Source organism: Centrocercus urophasianus, unplaced genomic scaffold (genome assembly GCF_019232065.1).
Source record: "Centrocercus urophasianus isolate 14NV4802_14NV808 unplaced genomic scaffold, USGS_Curo_1.0 seq_14, whole genome shotgun sequence".
NCBI lineage: Eukaryota > Metazoa > Chordata > Aves > Galliformes > Phasianidae > Centrocercus > Centrocercus urophasianus.
The window spans coordinates 20,507,666-20,525,521 of record NW_024884586.1 but is presented as its reverse complement, the minus strand read 5'-3'; the positions used below and the strand labels follow the sequence as shown (position 1 = coordinate 20,525,521).

At 39.7% G+C, this 17,856-nt stretch overlaps 1 protein-coding gene across 7 annotated transcripts in view; it reads left to right on the top strand.

The window, feature by feature from the left end:
• Positions 1-17,856, top strand: part of PCNX1 (pecanex 1) — an 82,624-nt gene that overhangs the window by 286 nt on the left and 64,482 nt on the right. For 2 of the 7 annotated variants that reach the window (XM_042814037.1, XM_042814036.1), the window contains exons 1-4: positions 460-559; positions 8,560-8,768; positions 14,208-14,313; positions 17,642-17,687. In XM_042814037.1, the coding sequence (XP_042669971.1) occupies positions 8,575-8,768; positions 14,208-14,313; positions 17,642-17,687 (346 nt within the window). In that variant the 5' untranslated portion in view covers positions 460-559; positions 8,560-8,574. Of the gene's footprint in view, positions 1-458; positions 560-2,264; positions 2,281-8,559; positions 8,769-14,207; positions 14,314-17,641; positions 17,688-17,856 lie in introns of those variants that run through there. The other 5 variants (XM_042814040.1, XM_042814039.1, XM_042814042.1 and 2 more) reach the window with 4 other exon arrangements.

Sequence of the window (17,856 nt, the reverse complement as noted above, 5' to 3'; positions counted from 1 at the left end):
CCCCTGCCCGCCGTGCCGCCCGCCCCGCTGCCGCGGCGTGCCCCCACCGGGCGGCCCCGGTGCGCCTGGGCCGGGGGTGGCGGTGGGAGGGAGTGTGGGGAGTGCTGGCTGCGGCCCGCGGGGCGGCCGCGCTTCCGTCTCCGCCGCTGCTCCGTCGGCTTCGGCTTCCTCATCTCTAAAGTGGGCATGGCTCCGTCGGCCTCCTGGAAGCGCCGGAAAACGCCCGATTACAGTGAAAGCTCTGGGATAGAACCTGTATTTCTGGCTGACAGTTCTATCGCTTTCTCTCATCGCTTTCGATAGCGGGAAGGGATGGCCGTCAGGATATTACGTAAAAGTTCATCGAGCCGCAGCACGGTGTGCTGGCTGGCACTGTCTCTGCACCGTGGTGAAAAGTTCCTTTGGTATTTCACTTGTACGCAAACTTTAGAAAGCCAGTTTGGGAGAATCCTTGTTGAACGTACCTGATGCTTTGATCAAAGCTATTTAAAAAAAATAATACTGACCTTTAAACCTAGGTGTTCCCTTGACATTTGGACTTGGAACAGATGCAGCAAAGGTATGACCAGTTGTGAGAGAAGGAGGCAGTTTCCTGTTGACTGGTGCTTGTCTTTCCATTTAAGTTATATGCAGCTTATGGAGTATAAATATTTTGCTTCAGATTTCTCAGAGGAACAGTGTGATCATTCAGAGCGTTGTGTGACCAGTCTTGTAGCTTGTGAGTCTGCCTGGTCTGAATGCTCTTGACAACTGAAGAGCTTGTGAAAAAATTGAGAATTAGTGAATGAAACCTTGGAGAAACTCAGCATGAATGCAGTCATAGAAATGTAGAGCTCTTAGGTGAGGCATTTATTTGGTTAAAAAGCAGTTTGTAAAATGGCAGTGTGAGATGCTTCATGCTAAGAAATAGTTGCTGTAGAAGAGGAGATTCACAGCCCTCTATGCTTAGCTCTTAATTCATGTTTCTGTGTTGGAAACAGTAACTACAGGGCTTTTTGTTTGAAAACTCTATACTGCTGGTAAGGAAACTGCAGGCTGAGGAGAACTACTTCTAAAACTAATGTGACAACACTTCTAAAACTAACATGACAACAGCTAGGTGAAACTTCCTACTAAGCTGATCCACTCAAAAAAACCTGGGAACTTCGGGTGGGAAGAAGAGAGCCCTTTTGGTCCCAGATCCAGCTCTTTTTCAGAAATAATGCTCTTCTATTTTGGTAGAATAGCTGATATGATTAGCACTCTCTTTCTGAGAAGTCTGCACGTAAAGGTGAGCTATATGCCGCACGCACAGAGACATGGGAGGGGGTGTATGGTTTTTATTGTATGTAGGTCTGCTGGCTGATCAATATGAACTTGCACTGAATCTCCTGCTGATCTCAAAGCAGCAGTTAATCTTCACTTGCCTGTGCTATAGGGTAAACTTAAGTATTACTCAAATATGTTTCTTGTGTAAATGGAAAAGATGGGCAAAAGCAAGCTGCATCAGGTTTTGTTGAGGTCAGAGAAGTTCTCTTGCTTCATAGCTCAGGACAAGTTAAAGATGCAACATGTGCCAACTTCCCTGAGAATAAGTAGAGAGATTAGTCACAAGTTGAAGCAGATTGAATCATATTTGGCTGTTTTCCCTTTTTCCACCCTGTGCAGTTTAAGTGTTGTCTAGACATAAACTAAACAGGCAGGACTGTGATGGTCATCTTAGTTCTTTAGCATCTCTTAAGCTGTTTTTAGAAGAAAAAGGTGTAAATGTTGAGTGGCTGTAGGACATAGATAAATAAGCAGAACTCACTAAGAAGTCTTAGGTAACTGTAATCTGAATTCTGAGTGTGACTTACTGGTTTGTAGGAGGGAGTTTCTAAGCTCGTTTCAAATGACTTGTTGCTGGCAGGCATCCATTAGTGTTTTTAAAAATATATAAAGAGTTAAAATGCTGATTGGTTTTACATTACGTATGAAGCTTTCTCATGTAAGAAATTCCAAGTTCATATTCTTGATTTGATGCATTAGGGTAGCGGTAAGTGTAGGTGCTCATTAGTCATTTTGAAGTAACAAAGGCAGTGGGATCCCTTATAAACTTTGCCTGTAGCTGATTCTCAAGACTAAATGAATCTGATGGTAAACTGATCGCTTTTTTTTCCAAGTATTTAATTTCAAACAAAAATGGGAAACTATCTCTTTAGGGTATGGTAATGCACTTATTGCTTAAAGACTTGATTTATTGCACCAAGCATTACTAGGTTTTTTTTTTGTTTTTTTTTTTTTTTTTTTTCTGTGTATCCTGTATCTTCAGTATGGAATCTGGTAGTAACCTTTGTGAGGAAGCTGTATCGTGTATCTGTGTTTCTTGGCATATGTATCCACTGCTTATAGGGTTGATGTGTGTAGCGTATGGTGCAAACCAGTCGAAGGAATTAGCAGTCAAATTCAGCTTGCCTTTCTTGCTCCCTGATCTGTCTGTCTTCTGAGAATGGGCGTGTGAAAGCGTGGGCTCTGCATCATTGGTGAAGGACACAGATACATGCATGTAAGTATCTGTATTGCAGATCAGGATACTTCTGTTTCTGGTATGTGTCTGTACACTTTGCCTGTTTGGGAAGAAAACGTAGATAACAAGGAATCAAGGAGAAATGTATGCCTAAGTGAAGCTGTGTAGATGTGTACTCTTGGATCTGTGGCTTGGCAACATACAAGCAAAAATACTGTTTTCTAGAGTAGTTGAATCTATCCTGTTTTGATAGTTGTATTCAGTAACAGGCTCAACTGTGCTTATTCTGCATATCTGTCATAAGAGCCAATTTTTTTTTTTTGTAGTCTAATTCAAAACTCAAGCTAGGAAAAGCAAATATGCTACAACGTGAGGAAATGGTACAGCCGGATTGCAAAATATAGTGGTCGAGTTGGAGCAAAGATACCCTAAATTGAGAGGCCAGTGTTGTGCATCACTGTTGCAAGGAGGAGGGGAAGAGAGGAGGCTGCCACGGCGCTTCCCCCGGTTGGAATGCTTCTTCAGCCCCACCACATGCGCAGAAGGGAATGAAGTCTTGGCTCTGGCAGCCGGGGAACTTTGCCAGTGAGTTAAGAGGAGCCAGGACTGTACCTTGCTTGGGGTGATGGGCTCATACCTACAGAGGTTGTCTGTCAAAGTCAGGCTCATTTACACAACAGTTCACTTAATAGGTATTCGATTTCCTGCTTTGTGTACATAGTTACAGAAGTAGGTCATAAATACATAGCTCCATGTAAGTCTTCTTAGGAGGAATTTCTGAGATGGATACTGTTTCTTAAACCGAATTTAAGTACTAAAATATATGTTGAGAACCTACTTTTCTCATGTTGCTCTAAGTTACACGTAGTTTCTTGGCTACCAGAAGCTTCATTCATACACTTGAGGTTTTTGTCAAAATACTGCGTGACTTGTTACTGAATGTGCTTCCAGATATCAGCAGTTCTTAAGGGCCCTGGCTCTTAATAAACAGACAGTGGTGACAGAACTGGACCTGCTGTTCCTGGATAGTCTTTTCTTCTTCTCTGATACGATACTATAAAATACTGACTTCAGTATGCTTGGTCTTTGGAGTGTTTTACAAGGCAACTGTTACTGTTGAATGAAAGCTTGATTGATGTCACCTTTATGCAAAGACATAAAATCTGATTTGGATTGAAAGACTTTGGTATGAAGGTTCTTAACAGCTAACACCTACACCTCTCTTTTGAAAATAATTGGGAAGCTTCATCATATCTGTAGTGTCTAGCTAAAGCTTTGCAGAGATCCGTGAAAGTGTCTTTAATTCTTCATAAATGTGCAGCACAACCTATGATGGCATGAAATTTTCTCTGGTTCCTTGTGCTTTTGCATTTGAAATGCTGACTCAAGATACAGACATCTTTGCAGTTTAAGTGGGAATATTTTAAAGGCCCATAGCTAATGGTCTGATGTTTCTTAGACCACCAGATTGTTCAGTCTGGAAAAGGGGAGACTTGAGATGACCTTATTGCTCTCTACAGCTACCCTTCAGGAGGTTGTGGTGGCGTGGGAGTCAACCTCTCATGTAACTAGCATTAGGACCTGAGGGAATGGCTTCGAGTTGCACTAGGGAGATTGAAGTTGGATGTTAGAAAATACTTCTCTGGAAGAGTCGTTAGGCATTGGAATGGGCTGCCCAGGGAGGTGGTGGAGTCACCAACCCTGGAGGCGTTGGAGAAATGTTTAGATGTTGTACTGAGGGACGTGGTATAGTAAGAAATATTGGTGATAGGTAGATGGTTGGACTGGATGATCTTAGAAGTATTTTCCAACCTTGGTGATTTCTATGATTCTTTTCTGTTCTAGGTTGATGACTGGAATCTAGGAGCGCTTAAGTGTTTCCTACCCTGACACAGCTGAGGTGGCCTTACAGCCAGTAGTTAGCAGAAACAATGTAACTGCAGTCCTGTATCTTACTTTGTTCACTACTTGTTTATTCTTACTTCTTTTATAACTCTTACAATCCCCTTTGCATTATACTCTAGTGTTTTGAAAACTATACTGGTAGACCACTGATTGCCAATTAAAGATAGCGTTCTACTGGGCCACCTGGTTGTAGGAGCTCACAATCTGTTGCAGAGGGCAGAACCGTGCTTTTAACTGATAATGAGGTGATAGTGCAGCAGGCTTGCGAATTGAGTTCGAGAACACCCCAGATAATGTCTAAAATAAGTGTTCTTCTGAGTGCAGTTCTTTACTTTCTGTAAATAGTTTTTATTGTGTAGGTGAAAAGTGAGGAAGAGATAGTCAGGCTTGATGAGTCTGATTATTTTGCTATCAGTTCATGTAGATGGTATGGGTATCACGTTGTCTTGAAAGGTAGACATTTTAGAAAGTACCTTCAAAGGGAAAGGTGGTAGAAAGTCTGTATCTTCTCCATTCCTCTCCTCCTTGAGTTTTTGATAATGCTACATGACTTCCCTTTAAGGTACAGGGAAATGCTTTTAGCTTCTAGTTTGTCTAATTATTTATTTGACTTATTCAAACATTGGGTGACTGATGTTTTCAACAGAATGTAATTAAAGCAGGCAGATTCTGTATGGTCACGTCTAGCTCTTTCTTCTCTCCTGTGAGAGCTTCAATTGTAACTAGTGCAGTTCAGTGTGCTCTTTCTTTTGGTGCTAATGGAAGTGACTGTAGGGATGTGCAGTAAAATGAGAAATTCTTTGGAATGCTGTTGCAGGTACAGCTTTATAACTGGTCTGAAAACAAGCTCTAACAAGGTTTTTGTCTGGGCCTGATTAAAAATGGTACTTGCTTACTTGTGAAAACAACTGAAATGAGACCTAGCTGTACATTTGTAGGACTTGAGCATTCCTGTTACAATCTTGAAGATGATATTGTGTAGGATACTCAGTTACTCAGGTCTCCTCAAATGTGGTAAAATGTCAAGAGCAGCTCAAAATAGAATCATAGCATAATTTAAGTTAGAAAAGACCATCGCTGTCAAGTGGGCTGTCAGCCTGACCTACTGAGGGCCGTTACTAACCCATGTCCCTTAGTGCCACATCCAGGCATCTCATAAATACCTCCAGGGGTGGAGACTCCTACTTCCCTGGGCAGCCTGTTCCAGTGCTTTACCACCCTATCCATGAGGAAATTTGTTCCTAATGTCCAGTCTAAAGCTACCCTGGTGCGATCAATAATGTTACTTTAACTTGTTCTGGCTCATGGAGAAAAGAGCCTGCATAGAAGCTGAATGTTTCCAAGTTTTGGCAAAGTAGAATGGAGAAGGTACCAGTGGTTTAGGTTGGCTTAAATTCACTAGATTTCTTGAGGCTGGAATGTGGATGAATTGCTGGCACCATGGGTAGTACTGCTGTACCACAGCATAAGACCTTAATGTGAAGTATGATTGTACAGTAGAGTGTGCAGGACGTGCTCAAATTTATTCTATTCACAAAATATACATCCTATCCAGAGAGGAGCAAGACTGAATAAACACAAGGAATGAAAAATACGAATTTGTTGCATGAATCCTAGCTCTCTGCAATCCTGTAGAAAGGGGACGTGGGGAGGGATAAAATGTACAGTTTAATTCTTTGTTGGGTTTAATTCAAGCTACATTCATTTTCTATGTTTTTTTCTAACTTATTCTCAGAGCTTCCCTTTGCACAACAGAACGTGTAGATTTTGCATTCCACAGGGTGAACTGCATGCAGTGTGTGACTTAATCCCTGATGGATGAAGGGGACAAACTGAAGAGCTCTCCAAATAGAGTTAGCCCGTGTCTGTACTTTTGTCATTTAGTGTTAAGCTGATTGCAGTAATGGCTTCAGAACACTGGGTGCTTGTGAAGGAGAGGCCGATTGAACTCATGTTTGTGATTTGGTAGCAGACTGCTTAGCATGTACAGGAAGCTTAAACATTTTGCCAGAGCTTATGTGCTTGCCTGCATGAAACTTGCTGCCTCTCAAGTTCTCAGAAGCGTTGCATTTTTTTGAGGAAACATTTGTGTTGCTCCAGGGTTTATGGGTGTCACTATCATCGTGGCTCCTGGCTGCTTGTTGATGCTGTATTTAAAATTGTTTCCTCTTTCTTCTCCTGAGGTGGTGCTTGTTAAGTGAGTTTTCCCCTATCCATTAATCTTGTCCAGTCTTGATCATGAAAGATGGCAGACAGAAATCTAAGTTAACATACCCCAACTTTGTTTGCCTGTCCTGCTTCAAATGGTATGTTAGATTCAGACTTGTTTTTGAGGGTGTAATGTAGGTTAAACTCGAGCTCTTAAAGAGAAGAGATCAGAATAAGTAACCTCTCTTCTAATTGGTTCTACACTCATTCATATATTTGGCTTAAGAAATGTTGTATTAATTGATTGTTTTTGCTTCCTGCCGGAATGTGAACAGTCAGATTAGGGATGGGTTTTCCACTGAAGTTCACAATTGATACAATATTAAGAAATTCTTATTGTTTTATTCCCCTTTGTTAGTATAGTATCTTGTATTCAGAGATCTAGTCAGTGTTTTTGCTTAAGTCAGAGCTCGAATTACTCATGGCTCTTTCAGGACAAATATTCTCTTAAATCTATAGGAATCTTCATGTTTTAATCGGATCTCTTTGAAATGACTAAAAGTGGCTCTCTATAAATATAGGAGACTTTCTGTCCTATTCTCTGCTTGTGTTTCTCTATTTCTGCAAGACATGCATGAAACTTTGATCGCTGTGAAGGTGCCTATGTTGCTGATGTTTATAAAGCGTGAGTGACTAGGGGTATGAAGCAAGCTGGAATTAGCCTCACAATAGGAAACCTAATAAGGCAGTTCACTTAATTGTCTCATCTATTGAATTAATGTTTGTGCTGGATATCAAATGCTATTTAATTCTGATTGTCACGCATCTATATATATACTTCTGAATGTTTAGAATTTCATACCAAACTGTGCCGTCAGCTGGGCAAAGGGCAATGATGTAACAGTACTTGAGTGTACAGATTCTTGTTTTGGTGATGGAATTGATGTATTTGTGGATGAACACTGTGCGTTAATATCTCATTTTGTTAAGTGACTGGACCAAAGTACTAGTACAACTAACAGGTGAATGAGAAGGGGTAAAGCCTTGAAGTGGAAGTTTGACTAGTATGCCATACGCTTGTCTTCAACAGAGGTCAGACTTCACTTAATACCTGTTGCTGCGATGACTGGTCTGTAAAAGCCTCGTGAGTCTCAGCAAAAGCTGGATGTGAGGTCTTAGTTTAGAGGAGTTTCAGAAGTTGAATTTAGAAATGAGGCTTTTTATTTGGCTTTTGTCCACCTCTGTCACAACTGAAAAATTCTCATCAAAGTACCTGTGTTGGCTGTCTCTCCGTGGGCATGTAACTGTCTAGCATAAATAACCCTTATAGGATGTGATATTGTGGATTAGTGTGGACTGCTGCATAACAGTGTGAGCCAGTGTAAATTGTAAATTGACCTTTTTTGTATGTGAGTGAGGAGAAGTTAGGCTTTCATGACTGATAAGTATCTTGTCGTGTAAGAGTAGCTGTTGGAAACTGGCAAAGCTAAATCAAAACATCTAGTCTAAGTAGTTTGCTCTCATCTACAATGCTGTCAAACTGGCTTTCTTTTCTTTCAAAAAAACCCTGGAATTGGTTTGGTGTACTAATCTTAAAACAGGGTCTAACTTGTTTGGTTTAGTTTTGAAGTGTGAATGAAATGTAATTGGAAATATCGTGATATAATAGAGATGCTAGCTGTAAGTCTCCTCGTCTAAGTATTACATTCCAAAAGCCTGGAGGAAAAAAAAAAAAGAGAAAGTTAAATTTGCTTTTCAAACTCAAATCATAGGTTTACTTAGCATGCTGCTGTGATGCTTTGGTATTTTGCAGTCAAACTTCTTTTATCTTGCTGAACTGCTAATAGTCTCCATGCAAGGTTTAGACTGTATGTGCATGGCTTCACAAATCTTGCTGAAAACAGAGGTTAATATCTTCAGGATGAAGGAAATTGTTGAACTATGGGTAGCTGGTAAGTATGCTTCTTACGAATATTTGAACTTATGTTCACTAACACTTCTTCTGCTCTTCTTTTTGAAAGGCCCTTCCTTCTTCCATGATGATAGTAGCTGTGTACTGCCCAGTAATAGCAGCGCTCTTTATCGTTTTGAAGATGGTGAACTACCGTTTGCACAGGGCACTGGATGAGGGAGAAATTGTGGAGAGGAATGCCAATGAGCGTATGGACAGGGGTGCAAAAACAGAACAAAGCAGTGCTTCAGCCAAGAGGAAAGACAGCAATGGGCCCAGGTAAGGTCTCTGTCAATGTTTGTGTACTGCTCGAAATGTTTAAGAGTTATGTCTTTATCAGATGTGTAACTGGAATGGTGGATGAAAGAAACACTCAAGAATATGGATGCTGACTTCTGTGATTTTTGAAAGACTGAATAAGTCTAATTAAAAAAAAAAAAAAAGCCTTTTTACATTTTAAGTTTGAAATGATGATTTTATGTCAACTTTCTGGTTCCTTTTTTTTTTTTTTTTTTTTTTAAAGGAGTTGGAAGATGTTGGAAGCACTGAGACAACAATGTGGAAAATGTGTGCTCTTTAGGTTGCTAAATACATGGTGAATGCAACCAGAACTAGTAATGTTATTTCAGCAGTAGAGATGGTTTTAAAAATCTAGCTGTCAAATACTTACTGAAGTTTTTAGTGATAAAAGAAGTGTCTAATCTGAATTTAGTTTGCTTAGTTTTACAAAGCTGGTCACATACAATACTTCACTCTAGTTGTAGGCTTGATTCAGGAGAACACTGTCCTGTGAACCTGAAATTCTGAAATTGTTCAGCTCAGTAGTGAAGATGACTCTGAAATATTGTCAATGGGAAATTATCACTTCCAACAGATCTTTGCTTTTGCCATCATCAAAAGAGATTTCCCTTCTCTGACCAGGCTATGTAGAGGAAAAAAGAGCAAAAGATTACTCATCAGCAAGGCTGTTTGAAGTCAGTATGTATTATGAGCTGTATTATCAAAGCCTCTGCCAAACTCCACGTAACTGAGGACCTCTTAACAGTTAGACCACATGAATTTGAGTCTTGAATTGTTAGTTTTTTAAAGACCTTTCCCTTTCCTTTGTGTTTCTGGCTATTATTCACGAATTGCTTTCAGAGTGAGGGAATTGGTATACTGTCCTACCGTGTTTTTTTTAGTTTTTAAAAGGAAACAGAAAAAAGACCAACCCAACACAAAAGCCTGAAACTTTTAAATGGAGGCACATGCTATAAGGAGCTGTAATCAACAAAAGCTTCTTACTCTGTCTGTCAGGATGTTTAAAAGTTGATGTGGTGGTATTTAAAATGTCCGGGATAGAAGTGAAAGGACTTCCTTGTGCATATGGAGTAGCTTCCACAGAGTGAGTCTTATGTTCTTCTGTATCTGTGCTCAGCTTTAGTATTATTAGCAAAATCTGTCTTCATTTCCTTTAAAGCTGGTATACAGTAACTTCTTGTATCAATCATTTATAACCTGACCATCTTTCCATTCAGTGTTTGGTAACTGAACCCACTGATTTTAATTGTAACTCCTTTTAGATCACCATACTTCCTACTAAAAATGTATTGTTCTCTTTTGGTGCAGTGCTACCCTAAATGTATGCTAATGCCTATTCTGCTTAACAACATTCATGAAAGTAAACTAGAAGTCTTTTCTGCTTAAATGCAGCCTTGCTACTGCATATGTTAGATGTGATCCGTAGACTTTCTTCTTCGTTTTGTTTCTAAGCTGTGTAGGTTTTGCTTCCACAAGGGTTTCCAAGGCTTGGCAAGGACTTCTTTGTACAGGTATTCTGAATTACTTGTGGCTGTTTTGGAAGTTCTGTTTTTTCTGAGGACCAGCTGGTGTGGGCCAATTTACTACATTATGAGTATTTGTGAGCTCAGATGTTGAGCTTAGTTTGGCGTGCATCCTGCTTGCCGACTGAAGTTTCGTTTACTTTCATATGATCCGTGTTCCCACTCTCAGGTCTCTTAACTGGAACTGGGAACAAGGTCAGTGCAGAAATTACAAAGTTACTTTTTGGTCAGCGGGATGTGCAGTGTATTCTAATCTTTACCTGGAAGCTCACGAGAACTTTGGGGTAATGTTCAAACCAGTAGAGGAGATACAGGGCAAGGTTTTAGTGTACTAAGTTAAATCAGAAGAGTAGTAGAAAATCTTTTCTGATGAGTGTGTGTATGTGGGGTTTTGTTTAGTTTTTAATTCTGCCCTTGTAGCACAGAGTGGGCATAAGGGTTTTTTTTACCACATGCAGATCCACCCACTTCTCGTGCAATTGCTGACTTCATACTTTTATGGTAGTGTGGTGTTAGTTATGTTTTACCTCTTGTGAGGTTTCATTAAAACAAATGAATAATGGGAATACAAATTCCTAATCCTGCACTGAAAGGAATTGTGCTGGAGTCTGTTAGGTATCAGTGGATCCACGTACATATCTTTTTAAACATTTAACTTGCAGTCTTGCTTTTGGGATTATGAATGTCTTCCTTATTGTGTCAGTACTAGCAGAAACCAGTAAGTGAGGAGGTTAATGGTGAGGGTTTTTAACCCCTTACCTAGCTTACCAGAAGATGTTGTCTTCCTAAAGGATGTTCTTCCTATATTTCTAAATCACGTGTACTTCAAGAGCAATGTAGTGGTTCTGAAGGATAGAAGGAAGCAAAAAGATAGTCTACTGACAAAGGAAAGTGTTCAACAGATGAAGAATGAGACCCTTCCTCTGCTTTGTCCTGATGTCAGAACTGTTCTAAATTCTCCCTGAAAGTCATTGTCTGAACATTAGACCTCTTCAGCTAATCAGCCTAAGTCAGTTATTAAACTTCTGAATTCCCGTAGGCTAGCAGTCTCTTCAGACTTTCAGTTGGACTCTGACATGCTCACAGTTGCATGTAGTAAATGTGCAGGTTCTGGATGCCTCTTCTATTGCAATTTTGGTTGTACATAGCTGGGCATAGTTTACTCAGTCTTCTCAATTTGTCTGGTTACTTCTGTTTCTTTGATTACTTGCAATCTGGTAAGTGTAGCACTTGCTCTGGGGTATGAAGTCATCAACCTGTTAGAAACTGGTTGTTGGACTTAATAGCAGGAACAAATGGCTACTATACTATAATGGCAGCAGACAACTGCTGGGGCTCTTGGCTACAATAGCATTTAGAATCTCCTATTCATACAGTGGTTAAGCCTGGAAGTCTGTACTTCCTGCTTTTTTCCTGCAGACACTTTTATTGTTGTTTTGTTAGTAGCTTTTGTTATAATCCATTTGTTTGAGTGCTACCTCGGTACACAGCGCCCTACGTAGACTGTTGTTGAATCGAATTGTTGCTTGTGCTGATATCTGCTGGTTCATTTTAAAACAAAACTGCTTCCTTCCCCCACCCTGGCCCTCCTCCCCTGATCTATGCCTGAAAGCTAATTCCTGGTGACTTGCTCTTCCTATTTCGCAGAACGTACTTGAATCATTTGCGATGTTTCTGAATAAATCATTTAAACAAGAACGGAACTTGGTCTTTTGTGAAAGGCATTATTTGTTATTTCTCTATTTGTCATCATAATGTATCCTAAACTTAAATATTGAGTAGATTTTTAGTTTAGTCTTAACTGTGTATTATGTCCTTAAGCGTTCTAAAAATGTTTACGTAGGGAATACTATGTTTGGCTAAAGCTGATGGAAAGTAAAGAAGCTGAATTCTGCATATTTTTTTCCCCACTGATTCATCCTTAGCATTATTGATAAGATTAGGTCAGAGAGAGCTTTGTAAACAACAAGCAATTACAACATGTTTATATCACACTGCTGAGCTATACCAAAATGGTGGCACCTCCTCAGTTTGCAAAGTTGGACCATATTGTTCTGCTGACTAACATCTGGTTGACTCTTAAGCTGACTATTTTTTTTTACTTAATAAGTATATTCCTCGCTTCAGACATTTTGTTTTGTTATCCCTTTGATGAAGGAATGTTCAGTCTGTAGAGGTGTGTGATTAGGGGATTCATGTATGATTTGGAATGGTTCCTGAGGCAAACCCCAGCGTGATTTATCTCTTTGTGCGATTACAACAGGAAACATCATACCACAGTATAAAGGATATTTCAGGTCTGTTAGCCTATTGAGAGATTCTTTATAATATCCTACTTTGATATTCTTGTCTTTTTTTAAAAAAAAGTTGTTGTTGGTCTGACCATATGGGACTAGATGCATATAAAGACAGACCTGCTGTATTTCTGCCTATTTCTGTCCTGTTCTCCGCAGGTAACAGAATTGTATCTTTACTTTCATTCCGCATGGAGCAGGAGGTGTCATTTCTCCATCAAAATACTGGAGTGGCCTTGTTGCAAGACCAGCCTACTTCTGTTTTGTAAATGTCTGCCTTTAATAAGCTGAACTGTGGTGAATTATGATTTGATGGTGTTGGTCTAGAACATACTTTGAAAGTAATATTTATTAATCTTGAAATGGTTAAATCATTAGGGCGTTATAATATGCGTGTTATAATATATGTATTGCATCTTAATATATATCTTAGTAGAGCATGTAAACCTTCTGAATGAAAGTTCTTCTGTGGTAGGAGGGCTGCTCCAAAAGTAATGCCTCCTGTTTTTTTATGTTGGCCCACAACATCAGAGATGGCTATTGGTAATACGACTGAAGAGGTTGAACTTTCCTACCAGTATTCCCTTAAGTTTTGTTGCCATGTGACAGATGGCAGCAGAGGGGCAGTCTGGTAAAACAGTGTCTGACATGGAAGTGTGTCTGAAGCAAAGGTGTGGCATTGAATTCCTCCCTGCGAAAAATTGTGCCCATTGACATTAATCAACTCGTGCTGGATGTTTATGGAGACTAAACAGTGGGTATGAACACAGTGAGGCAGTGGATGGTATGTCTCAACAGGAGTGACGGTGGGTCACCTCCACTGATGCAGATGTTTGAATCTGGCATGTATGCTCTTGTTTGTTGCAGAGGAGAAGGCATAGCTCATAGTGGAGACAAAACTGAAAAAGAGTGTTTTGTAGCTGTGAAATTTCAGTACCAAATAGCATTGTTGTAGTTTCCATGGAAATTAATAGGAGGCATTAATTTTAGAGTGACCTACATAAGTAATGATTTGGTGTCTGATGATGGCAAAGTCCCTTAGGGCCTGTATCTTCCTGCCTTTCCAATAGCTTTCAGTGATGATATGTGGCTACTTGTTTAACCCATGCTTAATTTTGCTCCTAGGTACAACTTAAGGAGAACTTTTTGATCTGTGTAACAGCAAATGACTTCAAATTGAATTCTTTCCCTGCTTTTAGAAGGACTGTTATTGAGTGCTTTTTCTGTCAGTTGATTTCTGTATGTTCCAGCTGACAGATGTTCCAAAAGTTAAACATCTGTGTTCACTTGCTGGGAAAATTTCAGATGCCAGCATTTCAGAATCCCTTAAGATTCCTAATTCTTCATACTTTGTGCTGGCCAGTGGCAGTGAAGTTGCAAGGCAAGCAGCTTCTGTACTAGTGTATGGGTTGCTCCAGTTACACCTCAGTTTTCTGCATCACATGAGCACTTTTTGTCTGAGGTACTGGGATATGCTTGAGCTTATGAATTTTGAAAAGCAAGAACATGTTTTTAAATCTAATTTTTTAAATATGACTCAGCATAGTCAGACATTTTCTGTGTTTAACTGGTAGGTTAATTATTTTTAATCTTTCCCTTAGTGACCCTGGTGGAGGAATTGAGATGTCAGAGTTCATTCGAGAAGCCACTCCCCCTGTTGGCTGTAGTTCACGCAATTCTTATGCTGGAATAGATCCAAACAACCAGGTAAGAATTAAAGCATTTGCAGTTGTTGCTGCTGGCTTTGTGACCACTACTCATTGCTGATTTTTATTTTTAGTATTGTTCTTTTGATTGTACTAAGATCAGCAACTTATCTGCCTTATCTGTTGTATTTAATTGCTTTGTTTGGGATGGTGTTGCACGAGCTGTTCAGTTCCTGCTCATCCAGTCCTGTCTTCTAAGAACAGCTGGCTTTTACGAGGCAAACTACAGTCCCAGCAGGAAGTATTCGATTTCTGCTCAGCTTGCTTTCTTCTGATTTAGGAAGATGGCTCAGAACATGGTCAGATAAATAGTAAGACCTGCTGTCGCAGGCTTTTGTCTTCCCTTTTGTACCAGTGTGCCATTAGATAGAACACAGCTGCAAAGTCATGGCACAAACTAACTGTTTGATATGTGTCATTTAGGCACTTGATTGGTAAGCATCAGTTGTATTAATTTTGAGGAGGCTTCTGTTAACTCTTCTTGGGATGTATCCATCACTATCTCTTGCCGTGCTAAATGACTTTTTGAACATCATTATTTCTGATGATTCAGACTCTGCATTAAAAAAAAAAAAAAAAAGTTAATTTGCTGGAGTACAAAGATGGTTGAAATGGAAATAATAAAACTGTTAATCTTTAGATTACCTCTGCAAAATCTTCCCAATTTTGATGCCTCAGCAGGAGCAGGAGGAAGGCACTAAATATGGGCTGCTGTATTCCAGATGGAAGGGCTGAAGAACTTGCCTTTCTTGGATTGTAATACAGCTTCGTTATGCTCCGTTCATTTTGTGGTTTTGCTGGGAAGCTGTTCTGTTCCTTTATTATGTCTGCTGTATTTGACTTTTACAGTGCTGTATGTACTGTTCCTTTCATTTAGCTTGTGATGATTAGCCAGATATGGCATCCTTCTTTTACCAACTTATCAGAGGATGACTAGATCTGACTGTCCTGACTGTAAGGTTATGCTGCCAGAGAGCACTGCAGCATTCTGTTAAGGATACAGAAGCTATTTTTGGATGGAGGGGAAATCCTCGTCTTGGTATTATAACAAGTCCATCCGATTAGCTCTGTTGGCTAGCAGCATATAATGTAGTGCAGTGTTATGTTGGTGTTCTTGCTGTATAATGTCTTGTTATGCAGCATAGGTAGGGTTTGTAGTGTTCAAGGAATAGGAAGCGATGGTCCATGGAGGAGCAGGTTAGTAGACCAGGGCTCTTGTTTCTTTGAGACGCCTTTATTTAAGAGCATTTTCCACACCAAACTGTTGCAGTGTTAAAGCATGTGAAGGAGCTCCATACTCTATGCTTCATGCTTTAATGCAGTTGAAACTACTGATAAAAATTAGTGCTTGCTAGTTGCCTGTGATTGAATTTGAAGCATCAGCAGGGTAAGTGTACAGTAAGCAACTGAGTTCTTTTCAGTTTTCCTGTGCTGATACATTTGCATTCAGCTACAGCATCTGTAGACAGAGCGTATTGCTGAAGGTCAAAAAAAAAAAACTCACCAAACTTGGAAAAATTGCAAGATGACTGACAAAAGTGTGTTTGGCAGTGCAGTGAAGAAAATTAATTCAACAGGCTTTGATTTTTTTGTAGCAAAGCAGTTATGCTGCAGTCTGGCTGGGTAAAATCTTCATGTGTGTTCAGAGAATGTTAGATTTGTTATACTTACAGAGAGGAATTAGTAGAAATATGCTTTTTTTGTGTGTGTGTCAATTAAATTATACAGTAAAGCACGGTTGCCATCTTTCTTTTTTTAAATCTCTCAAGTTCATATTTTGCCTTTGAATGCCCTTTGCCTATCCTGTTTCTGAGAGATTTAATTACCTGTCAGTCGTGCTGGGTTTTTTGTGAGTTTTTTGAGGGAGGTGATGGTGGAAGTATTACTAAAGGAAAGCCTAAATTCTCTGCAACATCTCATCATAACATTTGCTAGAGGTTACAGAATGTACATAAAAAGGCAGACTAATCCTAAATGGCTATCAAACTCTTAAATGGGGAGGGACATCTGCTATTTGGCCATTGAACATGACTGAAAATAGATATTAAATAAAACTTGGAATATGATTGTAGCTAGTATCTAAACATAGCTCAATAAATACTTCAATTTACTTGCTTGGAGATGATTGTAGTCTATGTAATCAAACTGCTATTAAAAGAAAAATTGCACTAGCAGGAACAAGAGGGAAGAATCAGATAAAGGAAAATCACAGAGTCATAGAGTAGCTAGAGTTGGAAGGGACCTCAAAGATCATCTACTTCCAAACCTCTGTTGTGGGCAGGGTTGCCACCCACTAGATCAGGCTGCTCAGGGCTCCACTAAGCTGTTCTTGAATGTGGCTGTGGATGGGGCACGTGCAGCTTCTGGGGGCCTGTGCTAGTGCCTCACTGCCATCTGAGTAGAGAATTTTCTCCTGATGTCTAACCTAATCTCACCTCTCTTAGTTTAAAATCATTTCCCTTTGTCCCATTCACTATCAGACCATGTAAAAGGTCAGTCTTCATCTTGTTTATATGTTCCCTTTAAGTACTGGAAGGCTGGACTGAGATCTCCCCAGAGATTTCTCTGTGATGAGCAAGCCCAGTTCCCTCAGCCTTTCTTTGTAGGAGTGGTATTACAATGCTCTGAGTGTCTTTGTGGTCTCCTTTGGACCTGCTTCAACAGCTCCATGCCAATGATTAGGTTAAATTGATCTAAGCTTATTCAGCACGTCAACCAAGGGGAAGTGTGCTGCTGCCACTTCCCCTGTACTAACATGTAATGTCCTTGTGGTTTTCTAATCGTTGAATCAACTCTCTGATAGACCTCAAAGCTAACCCTGCTGAAAGCGTGCATCTCTTCCAAGGCAAACAACTTCTGGATTTAGCTTGGTATTTACTAAGTTGAACAGAATTTTTATATTAACGTGGTGTTTCCCTTAAACATTTTAGGCACCCATTGGTACTGCATTGAACATACAGCTTTATGGCAGCAGTTATTAGTGGATCACCACAGCAGTAGTTCATTTTCCCCATGAAGTATTTTCAAGGAAAATGTCCAGATTAGAAGCGGTGGCTTTTTAAATCAGTGGAGTGAAATGCCTAAGTGTGTTGGCCATAAAACAAAGAAATAGCAATGTAGTTGGATGCATAATTAGGTGCTTTGTCATCTGTTGGCAGAAATATTTTGAGGTAGAAATGACTTTACAGTGCTGTGGTATTGTTGGAAGCTTTCGTGTCTTTAAAAATATCCCTTAGATGTATGGACAAATGCATGCATTGCAGTTACAAAAAATACAGTTGGCTAATCACTGTAATCCAACAGCTTTTTACAAAATTCCCTGTTTCTAGGTTGGATCTGGATTATCTCGTCTGGGAACAGCAGCAACAATCAAAGGTGAGGTTTTTAGCTGCTTCTAAAAATTACATTGTGGAAGCATTTTAATAATATTGCTTACTATGCTGTTTCCAAATACTTCATCTTAAAAACTTTTTTTTTAAGATGACTTAATTTACTAGTGGGAGGAAATCCACCTTGACAGCTGGAAATGATGCATCTAAAACAT